Below are 19015 nucleotides of genomic sequence, written 5' to 3'. Positions count from 1 at the left end.
CAAATTTGCCTGGTTGCAAGTGATTGCTGTTTTCATTTCAGGAAAAAAAGATAGTCTTCCTCCAAAAAACAATCTCCAAGTGTAAGGGTGTGCTAAAATGGAACATGCAAAAAAAATCTGCATTCATGTGTCTTGATTGTAATAGGGTGTTATTAAGCCCTGTTAGTGTGAATGAGATCCTTCGTCTTGTTTTAACTAGCTGTGGCTTCTAAGTAATGAATAGATGATTAATTACAATGATCAGGATAAAAATAGGATAACCAGCAGGACATTTGTTAGGAGCAACTACTTGATGGGAAATGACAGTAGTGTGGCAACAGACATAGAGATGAGGTCAAAAGGCTTCGGTACCTGGCAGAGAATGAAGCTGAACAGATTGAGGGACAATAGAGATTCAGATTCAGAACTGAAAGTTTTTCCTGAGTGGTTTTTTTTTTTTTTTTTGGTTTGGTTTGGGTTTTTTTAATGGCATTGGTAAGAGAATTGACTTATGTCAGCACATAATAATGTTATTATGTGCTGACATAAGTCAATTCTCTTACCATTAGGGAAAAAAAAAGGGAAAAGAAAAAAAGGAAATGAAAACACTCAGGAAAGACTAAGTACTGGGTCATCTGGTCCTTGTTTTGGGCTATGTAGGAAATCATTCACAAAGTAAAGCTGAGATGTAGACCTGCACAGGTCTGGACCTGCTATTTCTGTATCTGCCCTTTTGACTCAAACCCTTCTAACACCAACTGCATGACACATGATAACCTCAAAGCACTTCAAATTAAGTGGTGCTGTTAAGCCAGCAACTGCTACAAGACTCAGCATCCAGAATAACAGACTGATGGGTTAAAAGGCTGTGAGTTAAATGCCATTAGAAGAGTGGGTTTGAGTGTGTGTATTTAACAAGACTGGATTATTTTTATTTTAAAACATTTCTTCTTATTCTAGTATAAGCAGTGATGTTATGTCATAAACTCACCAAAACGGTCATTCCTGCTTGTTGATTTTATACAATGAATATAAATATTAATGGATATTACACAGCAGATTGTCTTGGAGATGTTTTTTTTTATCCCATACCCATTTTTGTTTCTGTTTTTGTGTCCAGTGTTGTTGCTGCCTCCTTACCCCTCTCCTCCCCCAGCTCTGGGAGTATCCAATGTAGCAGTGGGTCAGAGCCAGCCTGGGAATTCCTGCAGGAGTTAGGGAGGACAGTTGCTTCCTTCCAGTAGCATGATTTCATTCCCCATGGCCAGGCCACATTATTGCTCTAAGAGATACTCATTGCAGTGTGTTTTTTATCAGTTTGTTTGCTTTTTTTTTTTTTCCTTTGGCACTGTGACTGGAGCTTACTGGTTTGCTTCTCTGCTTCTTGGGAGCTCAGAGCGACTGCGTGCAGCACCGGGACCCAGGAGCAGCCTGTGCCCTGCTGGGGAACACCTGGTCTGGGCCCCAGGACCAGCCAATGCCAGTGGCTGTTTATTTATATAATAAAATATTTAATTGGAAATGTTAGATGAATACTACAAATTTAACTGTAGCATTATCTTTGGCAAATGTTTGTTATATAATGATAGCCTTTTTTTTTTTACTTTTATGTATGTTCATATGACTATATCAATCACACTAACTATATTAAAATTACTAAAAGTTCCTATCCAGTAATCTTGACACCAAAATGTAATTACAATCATATGTAATAAAATCAACGGGCCAGAACAGCCACAAAAGAATGTGCTATTCCATCAGTATAACACATATCTATCTGTGTTTTCACACTTATGTACATGCACCATTCTTCAAGTATTTCTAATTTCTCAGGTAATTAAGTGGTTGCATAAATGATCATAATCTATTTGTCTTTTTAGGCCAATCTTGACAATTTAAGTAGTCAAGATACTGCTTCAAAAGCTTTTACATCTCTTTTCTGGCTGGTATATCCCTGCCTCTCCCCATGTGGCACTCCTTTCTGACCTTGCATGTTTTCATAAAGAGAGCTGGATGTTCCTGCACAGTCAGTGGACCATGATGGGATCAGGGTCACAGAGACCTTGGGGTATTAGCTGGTTTGGAAGGAGAAGCAGAGGAGTATAGGGAGCTACTCTGCACATGAAAGGAGAAGCACTGCACAGAAATCCATATGGAACAGGAGATGTTCACTGAGGACCTCAAGGTGAGGTCAGCAGGGAAAGTATCAGAAGGTGCTCTGGTGGAAGTCTGTTACAAAAAAACTGATCAACTGGATGAAGCTTTCTCAAAAAAACTGGCAGAAATCTCCTGAATGGAAGCTTTGGTCCTCATGGGAGTTATCTAATCCTCTGTCCTCTCCTTTTCTTGTTCCTATGGCCTTTCTTCCTATGAATACCTATTAATCATTTCCATTTTATGTCATCCACAAACCCTAAACAGTGACACTTGTTTTAAACAGCAAACTATGAGGACCGGGAAAAAATCCTCTGAACCACTGTCTGACCAAGCTCAGTGTATTCAAGAGTTTCTGGGAGAGTTTTTCTACTGTTTTCATTGCAAACATATCACTGCCACTGTTCAGAATGGCAAATGACTCAAGAATTGCTCTGTTCACAGTTTTTACAGATAAATAGACTGAAGAATTGTTATTATTTCCCCTTCATGTTCAAACTAGCTCATGATAAAAAGCAATGAAATATTGCCTAGAGGCGTATAAGATGATGACATTAAAAAAAGTAGTCTCAGCTGGTCTTGCCATGCAGTATTTATTATCAGGGATGTTTCACCCTAATTTTGTGTAAAAACCAGAGATGACTGTTGCAACATTGGCAATAATGATTAGCACTGCTTATCTCAACTAAGGCAATTAATTTCTAGAATTTTTTTCAGTTTGGCTTATGTTTCAGAGAAGTGATGTATTTTAGCATAAAATATTCTTAACTCACCTCTTTCTTCACTCAGCTGAGCCCCTTCTTCATTAGCATCACCTGTCAAAAAACAAATTGAAAGAAAAAGGTTACTGGGAATAGCAGCAAACATCTAAAATGAAATATTCCATGTTTCAAATAGAATATCTTGTTTCATGTATCATGTTTCAAATGACCATATCTTAGTTTGCCTCCTCCTGTGTAACATTTTGTAGTGAAATCTGGAGCTGGATGGGGAAGGAGGTTTTGATACTGGTTATCACCAGATACAGGTAATGCAGGGAATAAAGACAGGGAATAAAAGTCTGCATAACTTATAAAGTTCTGCAAATAAAAACAGTTATAATGTGAAATTATATGAAATTCCTTTCTCTTTCCTTCAGAGCTTTTGGTTTTCTTGACAAATTTCAGTTTGCTTTGTTTCCCTGTAACAGCTGGCTATGCTAAGAAGAGAACTAGCTACCCTACTAGAAAAATCATATGAAGAAGTTACTAATTATTTACAAGACAGGCAAATTGGTTTAAGAACAAAATGAATCTGCGAAGACCAAACTTGGGCTAGCTAGGAAGAGATCATTTTTAAGCTTAAAATGAGAGACAAGGAAAGCAGATTACTTTAGCAAAAAGTTCCATATTGGTAGCAAAGGAATTTTTTCCAAGTTGTTTTGCTGAATTAGAAAATAAAAAAATTAGCCTTAATTAACATTTTGGTTATTCAGTGTTCCAGAGTCTCAGTCATGTAATGGAGATCACAGACATTTATGTCAATTATGTTCCTGATACATATAGACTCCATTTATATCCTTTTAAATGGGGCTGCTGATGGACTTTTTACCAGAGCCTACAGTGACAGGACAAGAGGGAATGTCTTTAAATTATCAGAGGGCTCATTTAAATGAGATATTGGGAAGAAATTCCTCACTGAGTGTATTGAGGCAGTAGAACAAGTTGACAAAGAAGTTGTGGATACCCTGTCCCTGGAAGTTCTTGGAGGACCAAGTGGAAGGTGTTCCAGCCCATGGCAGGGTGGGTTGGAATCAGACGGTCTTTCATGTCCCTTCCAACCAGTCATTCTATGATTCTATGATATGGGCATATAAAAATTCTATAGCAAGCCCACAGCTTTTGTCTGAGGCTTAGTATCTTTCAAACTGGCATATATGCATATTATGACTGGCCACCAGATGAACTCAAAGGAGCTTTGCAATATATTAAGCAATGTTAATGGAAGCTAACAGTAGTATTTAGGTCCAAATTTACAGGGTTAGAACTTTAGATCAGAAACTCTGCTGAGATCCACATGCTGCGACTGGCTGTGAGAATTAGGCTCTGGTCTCACCAAGATTTGGAGCCTGAAAATTTACTGTAAGTAGCATGAGAACGGAAAAAAAAGTTAATAATAGAGGCCTCTACTTGGAATTATAATTCATTATAAGCATTGAAGTCAAGAGTGTGAGAATTTTCATGCTTCTGAATCTTCAGTGCATGGATCTGCATCCACTCTTCCCCCCTTTTCCTCTCATTCAGACATGATCTGGAGGGCAGAACTTTCAAAAAGCAGTAAACAACAGCAGATTACATTTCTCTTGAGTACACTTTATTCTGGCCCAAAGGACTGAAAAAATTCACTGCATATTTTACTTCCTTTTTTCTTATTCTTCAAACAATTATTTGGAGGTGAAAAAGGCCAGCTCGGCCGCGTTCCCCTCACACGGGAATGGCGGGCGGGCCGGCGGAAGCGATGGAAAAGGAGCTTCCTTTGCAAAAACCCAGGGACAGCCGGTCCCGGTGCCCCTCCAGATGGCGAAAAGAGCTGCAGCAGGAACCTTGGAAACAGCAAGATGGAACCTCGGGTGGCCCTAGCAGGCAGGGGGTGTGGGGTTACAGTGTAGTGAAAAACCCGGAGCAGTGGCAGAGAAGCCGCGGCTGGGCAGCCACAGTCCGGCTCCGGGACATGGCCAGAAGGGCTCCCTCAGGTCGGGGAGGGCTCAGGGTGCCCAGTTTTCCCGAGGCACCAGAGCGGATGGTGAGGGTCCTTCCTAGTGAGGCCGGGTGTTAGTAAGGTCCCAGTGCATCGGCCGCTCTTAGGAACAGAGCTCCACTCATGGTAAAAGACAGCAGGAGACAGAACCCCGCAGTGGTGGGGAATTCTCCCCACAGTGACCGCAGCCTCTCTCCCCTCCTCGAGAGTGAGAGCAAGCTAGAGACTGTGCCCAACCCCTTCCCCCAGCCCAAAATCTCAGGGTAACTCTGGCCTTCCCAAGAGAAAACCGCTCAGGTAAGGGAGTAGCAGCCAGCTGCACCCCTCCTCTGTGACTACATCCTTTGCCTCTCATCTGTACCAGCTGTTATTGTTTCTTAGCAACAAATGAGAGAAAATTCCATAAGAAAGAAAACAAAATTAAAAAATCCTAACCCCCAACATACACACTACCTTAAGGAACTTTGACAAGTAATTTTTAAGATAAGAAAATGACAAATATTGTTAAAGCCTATGGGAATTCTGTCATTGGCTTCAACAGAGCCAGGATTTTCTACTGGTGTTCTGCTATTCTTCAACAAACTGCTCAGAAAATATTTGGCAACATAGAGATTATTAATTATTCAGCTTCCAATAACATGTTCTTTCCATGGAAGCATTTATAATGAAACCAGCATGATAAGGTTTCAAATTAATCTAAGACATGACACTAAATCAGCAGAATCTTAACACACATATATAACCTGGTCTTCTGTGGAAGTTCTTAATTATAGTTCTGTAAGTGACTTGGAATATGAAATTCCCAAAGCAACGGAATAGTTTCTAAGCTAGTGATAATGGAAATCTGATGTTATTAAAAAGTAGGGAAGTCATTACACAATATAATTATGAAGAGGCAAAGACTGCTTTTGTGAACTAATTGTGAACTAAAGGCTGGGGTTTTTTTCTGGGAAAAAGTACTTAAGGCTTGCTGAAAGGCAATAAAGTCTCTGTATCATTTCTGAAAATGGAAGTTGGGCTCCCAATAACTTGGTGACACATCTCTGAGTCATTGTGCTGCCTTTGAAAAATTTACACCAATCTAGGTAGGAATCTGAGTTTCGCTTTGGCACGCAGCAATCCCCAGCCACTTCATGTCTGTAATTATTATTCTCACACTATTAATCCATCTGGTGGAAGCATTTCCCTGTTAAATATAAAACATTCTCTTTCACTGACCTTGGTGTGGCTGGCTGAAGTGATAAACACCATGTTTAGCTGGCAGAGCTCTATGCCAAAACCAATTATTTGAGATAAAAAACAGTGGTTTAAAAGTCTATGTTCAAAATGCATTCACTTACCCCCCGAAAAAAAAGATATTAAGGGCAGTTTTTTGGTTACTAGTTCTGAATAAGTAAAAATATTTTTTTTTACTGAAGTTCTACATACCTAATATAAAGCAAAATCAGTGCCAAGATTACCATAAATTAGATTTGTCATACCTACTCTTGTTTTTCTTTTGTTTGTTCTGTTTTTTTAATTTTTTTTCGTTTTCCCTGTACAATTTCTTACCCCATCTAGAGGAAGCCTTAGAAAATATTTGATATATGCACCATAGACAGTCAATCCCAAAGCAAAATTGGATAAAGCCACAGAAGAACCTTAGAGTGAATATTTGACACCAGCAAATATTTCCTTAAACACATATTGTCAATATTTCTTCTCCAAACTCCCCCACTAGAAAGATCAGAGGTGAGATCCTCTGTACCTCTCACCCTCACTTGAGAGCTCTTGAAAAATAATTGACTAGTAAAACATGCTCTAGTGAGTGCACACATCTACCCACACTTGGTTAGTCCTCTGGCTGAAGAAGCAGAACAATGACCTTTCACATTGCTTCCCCATTAAAACCCTGAATTTTAGGAAGTTCTACCAAGATGACTTTGCTGGAAAAGGAATGACTGATCCTGCAGTCTGGAGTGAGAGGAAAACTGACAGTGACTATCAGAAAGGGTCAACTCATCCCCAGGAAAAGTCCCATCAGTATTTAGAAGGCTTAGGAGACAAGAAAACCTTATAACCCAAAATGTGTGCAAAATTTTCCAGTTTAGTATACTAAACTTTATATATACTATACCTTTCCAGTTTTCCAGTTAAGGTATACTACATAAAATTAAGGTATTAAATGGGTGATGGGTGGAAGAAGTTTCCACTGAAGTACAAAATCTTTTACAGTTGAAAGTCAGCCTATGATTGAAAGTCTTCCTCTAACTCCTAGGCTGTCTGGGGTAACTGTATCTCTAAAGATCATAGAGCTTTACATTTGGGAGCTAGGTGCCCAAAGCATAAGCTTTTGTGTAAGCCACAGGCTCCCTAGTAGGGTCATGCACTAAGTGATGCCTGTGGCTCTGTCATTGTCCTCTCCCTTGTTATCTGCCAAGCTTTGGGAAATGGAATAATTACACCATATCTGCTCTTACTGACACAGGAGAAGGGGATGCCTTCTGTCAGATCCTTTGTTTTGCCTTTTGCCTTGCTGGTCAGGTTGTTTCCCTGTCTCCCTAGTTGTGGCATACAAGCAAACACAAGCCAGATGGCTAAAATCATCAATCTGTGTTAAGATTTATGTTAGGAACAGAGAGGTGAAAGGCTCTAAATACTTCCACTAATCCCCAAAGCCATTAAACCACCTCCTCCTTGTTGCTCATGCTTCCATTTGCATTGTCCTTCATGTTAGCATGTGGAAAGCCAGCACTGTACAAACACTGTGCATTGAGAAGCCCTTACATGAGAGCCAGCTCCGTGCTGCAGGAGGCTGCTGCTTCGTCTGCATTCAGGTCCTGCATCCTGGGCTGCTGGCACTCCCCAACAGCACTGCATGCTGCTGGCTCCTCCCTGCCTCCTTCTAATCTTTCCTCAGCTGCCTAATTGCATCCTTCAGGATTTTTATTTTTACTCAGCATTTTCTGCAGTTTTCTGATTTCCAGATGTTTCCCTATTTCTAGTCAACCTACGCGTCTTAGTCTGCTCCTCCTGACCACAACCAGGGGAGAACTGGGAAGGCACTGTAGGAATGGATAAAAATCCCCTCTGCAGCTTTTATGAACATGCCCCTCTGCCAAACAGAGCAATGAGATGGGCAGAGCTGTAGAGGAGGCTGAAATGACAAGCTGGTGATCATAGTGTTGATGTCTTAAAATAAAAACTCGAACCAAAAGAAACGCCGCAAAATTTCAGCACTGAAAGCTTCAGACATCCTCTTGAGCTTATCTGCAGTGCAAAAACAGGGGTCTGGCTCAAGAAGTTTCTACTGTCAAGCATTTCCCTAGCATGCATTCCACGATGTGCCCGTACTATTTCCACTGGGATTACAGAGGAGGGGCAACACAGCAGTCTGACACCTTTGAGAAAAATGGATCCCATTTCAGGTCAGTCTTGAAAAACTTTTTGTGCCCAGTCTCAGAGCAGCCAGCAGTGTGGGCAAGGGTACCCACCTGAGGCAAACCATTGAAACCATGATAATATCAGGTTTCCAGTAGCTGGAAAGACCAAGCAGGTTGTCACTGTCCATATTTCTGTCTCCCACATCTTTCTTTCCAGAATTTTATCCCAAAGCTTCAGCCACTCAACTGCATGATCACCTTCACAGCTTTAGGGAGATTTATAATCTATCATATCTATTTACAATACCTAGTAACTGAAAAATCACTTCTTTTGGTGGCTTACAACCACTGCTGACACCCAAAAGAAGCTTCACGACAGTGTACAGGCTTTATGTCCACCTCAGCAGAAGAGTCAATGTTATTGTTGCACAGTGAGCCACATAGAAAGGTTTCTTGAAACCCAAACATATATACGAGGTTTGCAATAACCCAGGATCTCCCAAGTTTGTTTGGTTGTTTCAATTCCTCCAGCTCAGCTCTCCACTGGGGAAATGTGACAGAAAACAGCACAAAAAAGGGCAATCCTTTCTTTAAGGAAAAGCAGGTTTGGAAATCTCTGGCAGATAAGATCAGATAAAACAGGCCTGACTGTTTTCTTCTCTCTTAGTAAAAAGTTATTTTCTATAAAACTTTTCTTCATCCTCAGTGCTCCTAAGATAAAGAGAAAAAAAAAAAAAAGAAAAAATAAACCTGAAAGATCTTTAACACAAAAAAGTGCATTCTTCTGCTTTGGAAGTAAAAAGAGGACTTCTTTTCCTCCTGTTTCTATCCCTTCATCATGCAGTCTGGCATACAGAGCATACTACATGAACCTCCACCTGATACTGAGCAAGTTTAATTAATTTTTTTTGTCTAATTATAGAGAAACTTCCACTGATACACTGTGTATGTCCTGGCCATACTGCAGCGGTAGTGCTGGTTTCCTTCCTGTGTTGCTTAGTTACAGTAGTCTCACAACACTGGAGCCTCACAGAATGTGAGAGCATGTGTTTGTAGCTTTTGAAGCCATATCAAGTAGAAATCCTCACTACCAATCTCCTAAGAAGTTAGAAACTGGGGCTTTTTTTGTCGTCACACGGATGACCTCTTTTATGAACCGTATTTATCTGCTGTAAAATATGTACCATACAAACCATCTGAACCTCAGCTGCACACACAGACTATGCAGTAACTGCTGTTCCCACAGTGAGGGAACTGGACAGCCTTAGTCCAGTGAAGGAAATGGTACTCAAAACAGGATCAGATTTGGACTTCTATTTTCCAGATGCTTCTACCTTAAATAAAAGGAACAAGGCACTCCCTGGGGAAACAGGTATCAGGTTTTAAAAAATAACCTATTCCGTATTTCCTCTCTGCCCTAAAATACTGAAAATAACAAGGTTTTGTTTACACAAGTGCTAAATTGGATGTTAATCTTGTAATTACACACAAAATGGTGTGTTTTGCATATGGTCATACATTTGCACATACAAGCCTCTAACAACATCTCATCAGTAACCTATGGCAGAGGCAACCAAATGAGACAAACCCAAATTTAAATGCATCCTTGGAAATAAGAAGCAGTTAAGCACATGAAGTCATTTGGAGTCTGTGGCCAGAGAGGACATCATATTTTTGATGATGATATAAAACGCATTTTGAATGCTTTAATGAGATGCCAACACCCAACAGAGTAGAAAGAAAAGATCCCTGATCAAAGATATATTCACATAATGTATTAAACAGAAAAAGCTGCTTGTTCATTTTCTGGTCCCAGGCAGCCACGTGAGAAGGGCTGAGTATAGAAGAGAACAACAACACACTTCTCTATCTCAATCACTTCCTGAGCCTAAGGTTACATATAGGCCATGAAGATTAATAGCTGTTGTTGCACCAGTCCTCTGTTGGTTGAGCTAATCCTTTTTTAAGCTGCATTTAAGACCTACAGGCTCTGCAGCACCTTGTATCAAGTACTCTTAGATCCTAATTGTATGTTGGGTGAAAAACTACTTCCTTTTGCTTGTTTTCATCCAGATCATTTCCTAGAACACCTTGTGCTCCTTGTGTTACAAGAGATGGTAAATATCTGCTCCGTATTTCTAATTACCAGGCTCATCATCTTCCTGTGCTTCCCCATGCTGTTATCAGGCACAGCAACCTGATCCTTGCATCTAAATGACCCCTGTGCCTTCAAGGGCATTCTCATCCACCTGCCACTTTACTGTCTCAATGCAGCTCCTATCCAGGTGTCTCCCAGGAACTGGAAAGCTCATGGATTTGGAGTGAGTGGACAAATACATATAAACAACCATTTTCCCACACTTCTGGATTGATTGCAGGCTCTGTTGTCAGTCTCACAAAAGGAGACAAGAAAAATCCCTACAAGATGCAAACAAGCAAAGAAGATGAGGCTCCATTTAGCAAAGTAAAAGCAAAAGCTACTGACAACAGCACTTTTATAGGTTATGGTCCCATTGCTGATCCTCGCCCTGCTCCAAGCTGAGACACTGCTGCCATCAGGAATAAGGAGGTAAATGGTTTTCCAGACCAGAAAAGATGGGATATCCAGAAGAGATGTGATATCATAAGCCTCTCAAATATTTTTAGGTGACCAGTACTTGCAACACACGAAGTCTAGACAACACACAATTCTGTGTCAGAAGTTGGCCAGAAAGTAACTCTGATGAGATCATACCAGGAAGTTTTATTACAATTCAAAAGGAAGGGGGAAACCACCCATAAACTTTTTTTTAGGTACTGGAAACCCACTGCCATGTTGGAAGGTGCTGGGAACCCTTTCTTGATCTGCATATCTTCCAAGATGCTGAAAACAGTATCTGAACCATCAGCTATATAGTCTGTCCCCTAAGCACCACTCCTGAGCTGCTGCTTGATCACTGTCCTGCACTACACTGAGACCAAACAGGCAAGACAGACAACCCCAATGAATGGTAGGACTGGCACAGTCCTTACCATGGCAGATAAAGACAGAACGTCATAGAAAAAATTTGGTTTGCAGTTTTATGAACACATTTAGCTTTAAGAGACCTTGAGATTTTCTGAGGTAAGTTGTTTTCAGACATGTTTCAAAATGGACAGCTATTTTAAACATTGTGGCTATTTTAAACTTTTGGATTGAAACCAATTTTTACAGCAACATATTTACACTGGAGGGCACTTTATCAGGGTCTGAAGGTGCTGCAGCAGAGAACTACAGCAAAGCCAACATCCTCTTTTAGCGCATAGGCTCCTCCAGCTCCCCCAGATGGGCAGTGCTTCCTTGGAACACTGCTGAGGGCCAAGGAACCATCAGGGGTAACAGTGGGGGGCTGTGCTTCTCCCCAGCTGTTTTGAATGAAGGGGCCATGCAGGAGCGATCTGAGTATGACATCTTCCAGTATAAAGACAGTTCAAAGGGATGCAGAGACCATTTTGCACCCTCATGAAAACATCAGTGTGCCACTTCTCACAATCAGCTTCTCCAAACTGACTGCTGCCTTCCACCTTCCACCCACCAAAAAATCCTCACTTATCCCTGCCTCAACATAAGACTCCAACAAGATGGGAAATCTAAGGGGAATGTTAAATGCTGCCATGGAATCCAGAGCAGGCTGGATGGCTGTGACTGCATAAATACTGAGGGGTACCCCAGTGCGCTCTCAATGGCTCAATACAAAGCTCTGGAAAGGAAAGGGATGCATGGTCATGGCACAGTCACCATCTGAGAAGCCAAGCAGGGTCTTCAAGAGACAAGACCAAAGTTTCATGTGGCAGAGAAATCAGAGTCCCCTAAGCAACCCAACACAACAGCTCCATTGGAGCTATGGGGTTGGGGAAGCAAGACAGTACACAGCACTTTGCAAGCTTTGTGAGGGAAAACAGTGAAGAGAGTAATAACAATGGTCTGACTGCTTCCAGTTTCACCCTGTGAGATCAGGCTGTGAAGACAACAACTTGGAACACCTGCATGGAAACAGGAAAAGCAGCTGCAACCAAAACCTTCAGGATAGCCCTTATTGATCAGAAGAAAGACGAAGAGATATCAAACTCCCCCAAATCTTACTCCCTAAGAGACATTTGTTTGGGGCCCCAAGCCCTGGTGACCTTTGTACTCCAGCCCGAACCAGTCAGAAAACCAGAGCCTTGTGACTTATGAGGCAAATCACTGCCCAGGTGAAACCTCCCATAAAGGATATTGGGCACTTCCAGTAAACTGCTTGGCACCTCTCCACAGAATAAAATAAAGCCCATGAAAAATATTTTGTGGAATACATTCAGGTGATGAATTATGGAAACGAATTGGCTCATGAACTCTGCAAATGCAAATAGAGAGGCTAAATTTATCAGATGAATTATCCATTTGATACTGGATTACTTGCTAAGGGCTAACTTATGACTCCTCTGCTCATGCAGAGGAATGCTCCAGCCCCAGTGAAGTCTGCCATAGTAAGCAGAGAGTGCGATGTCTCTCAGTACCAGTACAGAAATTAAAGCCCCTGCTTAGGAGTTCGCTCACGTATTAGTGCAGAGATTGGCCTTTTTAATACAAAGGCCTTCATTCAGCCATTTAGACAGTTTCCAATTTGATTCCAAGCCTGGGAGATCTCTTAACAATGAATTTCCTCTGCAATTGTAATGTATTTGCACATTTTATCCACAAGTGGGATGCTATGCACCCTCCTCAAGTGATAGGAGAATTATTATAAGGCAGTAGCTCTCATTCATATGGTTTGGGTAGGGGAAACAGTGTTTTCATCAACCAGGATGAAAGCAGAAAATGCATTAAATATCATAACCTGTAACAGAGGGAATAGAAAGTTTTCTCAAGATGAAGCAATCTCTCTCTCTTTTTCCTAACACAAACTGATAATGGCTCAAAAAAGAAAAAAAAAAAAACCATAAAAAAAGAAAGAAAAATTTTCTTGGGATCAGCATCCTTTCATTAGCTTTAAAAGGACATGAGTCTAAAAGCATGCACCTTCCATCTGTCAACTGGCCCAATGAAAGTGCAAACGTCCTTTCTACAAAAAATTTTGCAACGTTTTAGTGAAGTAATTTTGTTACTCTGAAGTAGCGAAAAGTAATATAACCTTGGATGCTGGAGCTTCACAGGATATCGCTTTTATAGCATCTTTTTTGTCAAAAAAAAGGCTTTTGGAAAAAAATGTTTCTCGTCTCCAATCCGCTGGTAACAGGTGGTAGATTTAGAAATACTTTAAGCATTACAATTGAAGATAAACCGTTTATAATATATGACAGCCACCATGAAAAATAAGCATTTGCCAAAGGTCCTTACAAGATTATCTCTCTGACCTATTAAGTAGCTTTGTGTACACAGAATACAGGAAGAAAAGGAAAAAAGGTATCTTTGCTCCAGCTGGCAACTATTTACAAATGCTCTTAATTTTCCTTCTACGTATAGAATCCTAGAAGTATGTATCACTCCAACGTAAATGTTAGCAAATCTAGCTTTTCAAGAAGGATTCCATTTTCTGGTAAGGCTTATAAATATGTATAGTTACCAAGAAAAGTAATGCCTAGTGTCTGGACTCCATATAGAGTTCTATTAGAAGAAACAATGCATTCCAGAAGAAAAAATGATCTAAGTAGCAGTTCCTTTCCCAGAAAACTCACTCATACTACTAATAGCAATGAACCCAGCAATGTAAGAACTACATGTATGAGCCAGAACTGCAGGCAAAGATACTTTATTTGCCTGAAAGACATTCAGTTTAAGTAGAGAGAATGTTCCAACACAGGTGAAGGGAGAATAGCTGGGCTATGTCATTGCACAAGGAGGTAGGACTCAATTCATAAAAAATAAAAAAAAAAACCATCACTGTGGCACTGTTTAATATATTAAAACAGTGATCCATCTTAAGCAAATAAAGTTGTTCTTTTCTATTGCTCTTTTCTTACTAGAATATACAAAATCTTCTCAGCAAAACCCCAGAGGATCAATAGAAAGTTCTGCCTTGACTAGGACCCTTTACTTAACCAAAGCAGGACTTTTCTGGACAGCATTGACTGAGAACCTATGTCTGAATTAAAGCCAAGTGATGCTCTGCTCCCCCTTGGAGCATTCTCACTCTGGTTTGGGTTCTGTAACCACTGAGATTGAATCAGAAACGCTGAGACAGTTACAATTGCTCAGTAACTGCACAACTTTGCTACACTGCTAAGCCATGACATTACTTCGAGGTCCGTCTCTTCCCCCTATATATTTAAAGTTTGAAAATGACAAGGCTCTTGGCAGTTGTCTTGATATCAATATTATTACTTGACTAATTTCTTTGGCATTCCACTTGCAAAATAGGCCTAATGATATGTTCAACTAATGGAACAATTTCCCTATATCTATATTCCACTTACTCTAATGTGCTGAGGTGTAATTCTAGCTTCATTTCATTATCACTTGACTAGCTCAAGCACTTGCATGTATTTTTGGATTTATTAATGCAGTGGGTTTAAAGTAATAACTATTTATGTATATAACTCCATGAATATATTCTCCTTTCCAAGCATTTTTGTCCACCTCTATTAAAGTAGATATATTTCACAATGTTTCTGAATGCAAGATGCACTTTTTAAATGCCTTGACATTTTTTCTCTAAGCTTAAAGCAACAGCCAGTGTTATTCTCTCCTGTGAGTGTTTAGATAGTGCCCTATCAGTTTAAATTTAGGGCAAATCTATCCTTAAAGACTTCAATTTCACTAAATTAATAGATTTCCCTTAAACCAAAACAAAAACACCAGCTTCATTAATTTCTTCCGCAGTAGAAATATCAGGAATTTACTGCCAAAGGTAGAGGCAGTTACTAACTCCTTGACACAGAGCCATGTTAGCTAAGTCTTCTGTGCAGGAAATGAGTCCTGCAGAGAGATGGGATATCTCTGCAGTAAGAGAGTCTGCTGATGACTTGTCCAAGTCTGCTACGTTAAATGTAAATGGCAATTTCCAAGACATCTGAAAAAAGGAACAAATGGCAGACTCTGATGACCAGGGTCATCTGGCGATCTCCATTCGGACCTTCAGCTGATGTTCTCACCAGCAGGCAGTTTGGCATGGGGCTGACTTCAGCTGACATCTGTTGAAGTGATGGTACACTGTGGAAAAGTGTCATTTGGAGTTCTATACATAAATAGTTATTACTTTAAGTCGGCAAGGAAAGCCTGAGACTGTCCATTAATGGTTAGGGCACTCCAGAAGAGAGACCCAGATACTGACCCTTTCTCCAGTGACACTGCAGGAGAGTCATTTAGGAAGACAGTCCTGCCTCTCTCTTTCTCCTCACAAGTTGAAGAGCTTAAGATAGAAAAAAAAACACTAAAATAAAAACTTCCTGGATCCCTGGCTACTGATCCACCCACAGGAAATCCTTCACTGCATTGGGAATAAAGTTTTAGAACTAAACTGGTTCCTTTTAAGACTCTGGCTGATCAGACAGAAGATGCCCAGTAACATATCAAAATCAGAAGTATTCGTTATGAGAAAATTGCAACCAGGAGTTTATGAAAACGGGCCCTAAGGTATTTTAATAATCTGTACCTAATCCTATAATAATCTATCTAAATTTTGTATATTGGGAACTAAACTTTCCCTGGATGGTTGTAAATTTTGGATGAACCTTTTGTATAGCCACATATGCAAAACACTGGATTTAGAGGATTCCTACCATGACCACCTGTCTATGGTCACATATCAGAATCTCAATTTTAATTTGAGCAAAAAAGCCATAAAACCTTTACATACATGTGAATAAACATACTTTTAAAAAAATAGTATGGCAGATCATCTACATAATGAGGTGTAATGCAATTACATGTTTTTCTGTAACAAGAGACTCAGCTGCACAGGTTCTTTGTAGACAGGAGTTCAACAATATCAGTTTTTTTTTAAAAAAAATCCAAATTAAATGAATCTTCCACTTTGCTGTCTTTCTGACTTTGGGCTTGTCATGATAAAGCTCTGAAGCATCTTCTTGTCTCTCAAACTTTCAAACCCAAGTGTATTTTACATTTATAGGAACAACACCAGGCTTAATACCATGATTTCCAAGGCCTTAGAGATGAAAGTGAGCATTAATACTCTTGATTTGTTGACAAATTGATGTATATTCTTCTCTCACTTAATCTGAAGGACAGTAACACAGCCAGCAACAGTAGGCAGGGTACTGCCACTTTATCCTTTGGGTTGGGTATGCTGACAAAAAAATAAAATCATTCAATGAATGGATTAGACATGAATGCAGCTTCTTGAAATGCATGTTCAGCATGCTCCAGACAAAAATATTATTAAGTGGTCAGACATCATTCAATGCTACCTGAATAATTCAATAGGTCTTCAAGTTTCAGCTGCCAATCACTGCAAACTGGCGATTACAAAGTAATCTACAAAAAAAGCTTTGTTCTAGTGAGATGAGACAAAAATACCACAGTTTCCATGCTATCAGACAAAGCAAAAGCTGAAAACCACTGTGGCTACAGTGACAACACAGTCCTGTAAAATTAATGGGACTCTGAATGCACCAAAGCTCTGCTTCCTATTACTCCAGGGCCATTTCCACTAGACAGACAGCATGGGGAGTATTGGGATATAAAACACTAAAATCTGGATCTTTTCACATATAGTTGGACTGCTGTAAGCACAAAGCAAAATAAAGTGGGAGGAGTTTTAGGGTTGATAAAATTATGGAGAGCAGATTTCTCGTGATGTACGGTAAAAATAAATCACAGGTTTATAGGAGGAGGGGGATCAGCAAATTTACTATCCACCAGGTTTCCTTAAATCTAGAAAGCAACCTCCTGTGTGAAATCCAAGATGAATGGCTAACATTTCCCAAGTGCTCCAGCGAGAGCCATCTTTCTCCCATTCATTCTTGCACAGGGACAGCTCAAGTTTAAAGTCCTCATTCAGACACAGTTGGGCTCTAACCCCCGTGGTGTCTTTTCAGACCCAGAGAAACCTTACCAGCATTGTTAATGAAAGACCAAAGTGTGTACAAAGTGTATGGAAAAGCAATATACACTAGGAGCTATATACATTGGTGCAAATAATTTCCTTCTCAAGAGTCAAGAGAGCCAGTGCCATGCACCCCATTCTGGGAGAAGATACATATATAGCATGGAATGAAGAGATTACTGAGCATACAAAAGCAGTATTAGAAGTAGTTTTAATAGTTCACACATTTTAAATGCCTGCATTTGTCCAGGATCAGAGCCTCTGTGTGCAGCTGATCTTTAAAGAAAGTTCACATTTCAGTATTTGGCTTTGGAAAGAAGAAAAGATGCCAACAGTTGCACTTTTTCTGCATGCTTTTTTAAAGTCAGATGGTACTTGATTACTATACCTACCTAGAGGGAAAAACTCGCCCATTTTCTTCTTGAAAATTTTGTAATCAACCTCCAAAAAGACGCAGAAGATGATACGATCCACCTGTAAGAAACAAAATGATTTACAGTGAAAGCATCACAATCATCCATATTGGCAACAATAGTCAATAAAGGCAAAGAAACTTTTAAGCCAGTGTGCTTTTATGCTCCAGGCAAACAAGAAAACAGGGCTGAATGTCTTGACTTTATTGTACATCTGTGTTGTAATTTATAATATAACCTTTGCAATTGCAGCTCACAACTGTATTCTTTGTTAACTGCCTCCTGTTTATGCAAACTGCTCTTAAGCACAGTATAAATGACTTTGGCATTCCAGATGAGAACTGGGATGCAATGTTTGATGAAAAAGTCACATGGGGACTTCTAATAAGCATACAGAAGAGTAAATGGGTAAGCAAAGAGCTCTTTTTCCAATCCTTGTCCGACAAACCTATTTGCAAACCCATTTAGTATTTTAAAATGGCTTTAAAAGGTTTCATGTGGTTTTAATTTACATTAAACCACTTATTCTCACTGTAATACAAACAGAATGCAGCAGAAACACAAAAGCTGATTAGATGACAGGTAGCACACAGGGTAAATAAAACATTTAATATGCCATCTACTTAGTGAGGCTGAGCATATCAATGAAACCACAGCCCATAATGTATGCACCACCCACCAATGAGTTCAAATAAATTCTTTGGGAGATCACTGTATTTAAAAAGCTTTTCTGAAACAGACCAAAAGTAATACAAAAAGCTAAACAAAACAAAATCTAGAAATTTAAAACCTTTAAGGCTGACAAACACCCACACTGGACTTCAGCCTTGCAATAGCTTTGTGTTATTTATTTGCATTGCACAGCACAAAATGCCTCTGTAGCCAAAACCCAGCTTGGAGGGGTGCTGTGGAAAAACAAAAAGACCCTCTTACAGCTGAGCTGAGGGACCTGCAACCCAGAAATCATTTCTATCTCTGATGTGCATAAGAGCTTAACCAAAAAAGGGATGAAGCCCAAGCAATAGGAAATTTGGCATCTTATGCTGTCATGGTGTCTCCACAGGCCATAAGACAATCTGTCATAGCAGAAGTCCTCAAGAGTGCTTTTGCATGTGCTAGAAAAATCATGAGCCTTCCCCCTGCAGGGAAACAGTGAGAGGAATGCTCTCAAGATGTGAATCCTTTCCCTTATCTTCAGTAGAAAATGCTGTCCTTTTACTGCAGCTGGTTGTAGAAGTGAAGTCCAAGGCTTGGCTTCAAAAACACTGTTATGCTGAGCAGCTCAGGACATCATTTCTGAGCTCACTTTGGTGCAGCCCAGTAGAATACAGAAAGGGATGAGAGCAGGCAAGCACCACTTATGCTGGAA

The 19015-nt window shown here is 40.0% G+C and overlaps 1 protein-coding gene across 5 annotated transcripts in view; it reads right to left on the bottom strand.

Moving 5' to 3' along the window:
• MACROD2 (mono-ADP ribosylhydrolase 2) overlaps positions 1–19015 on the bottom strand; it is an 848220-nt gene that overhangs the window by 66813 nt on the left and 762392 nt on the right. For all 5 annotated transcript variants that reach the window (XM_088053520.1, XM_088053519.1, XM_088053518.1 and 2 more), the window contains exons 9-10: positions 17626–17707; positions 2907–2948 (exon numbers count right to left, since the gene is read on the bottom strand). In XM_088053520.1, coding sequence (XP_087909646.1) covers positions 2907–2948; positions 17626–17707 — 124 coding nt within the window. The remainder of the gene's footprint in view (positions 1–2906; positions 2949–17625; positions 17708–19015) is intronic.

This window comes from Pseudopodoces humilis, chromosome 3 (genome assembly GCF_049639895.1).
Source record: "Pseudopodoces humilis isolate 2021_Gansu_Grassland_sample_001 chromosome 3, ASM4963989v1, whole genome shotgun sequence".
NCBI lineage: Eukaryota > Metazoa > Chordata > Aves > Passeriformes > Paridae > Pseudopodoces > Pseudopodoces humilis.
This window is presented reverse-complemented; position numbering and strand designations above follow the sequence as displayed.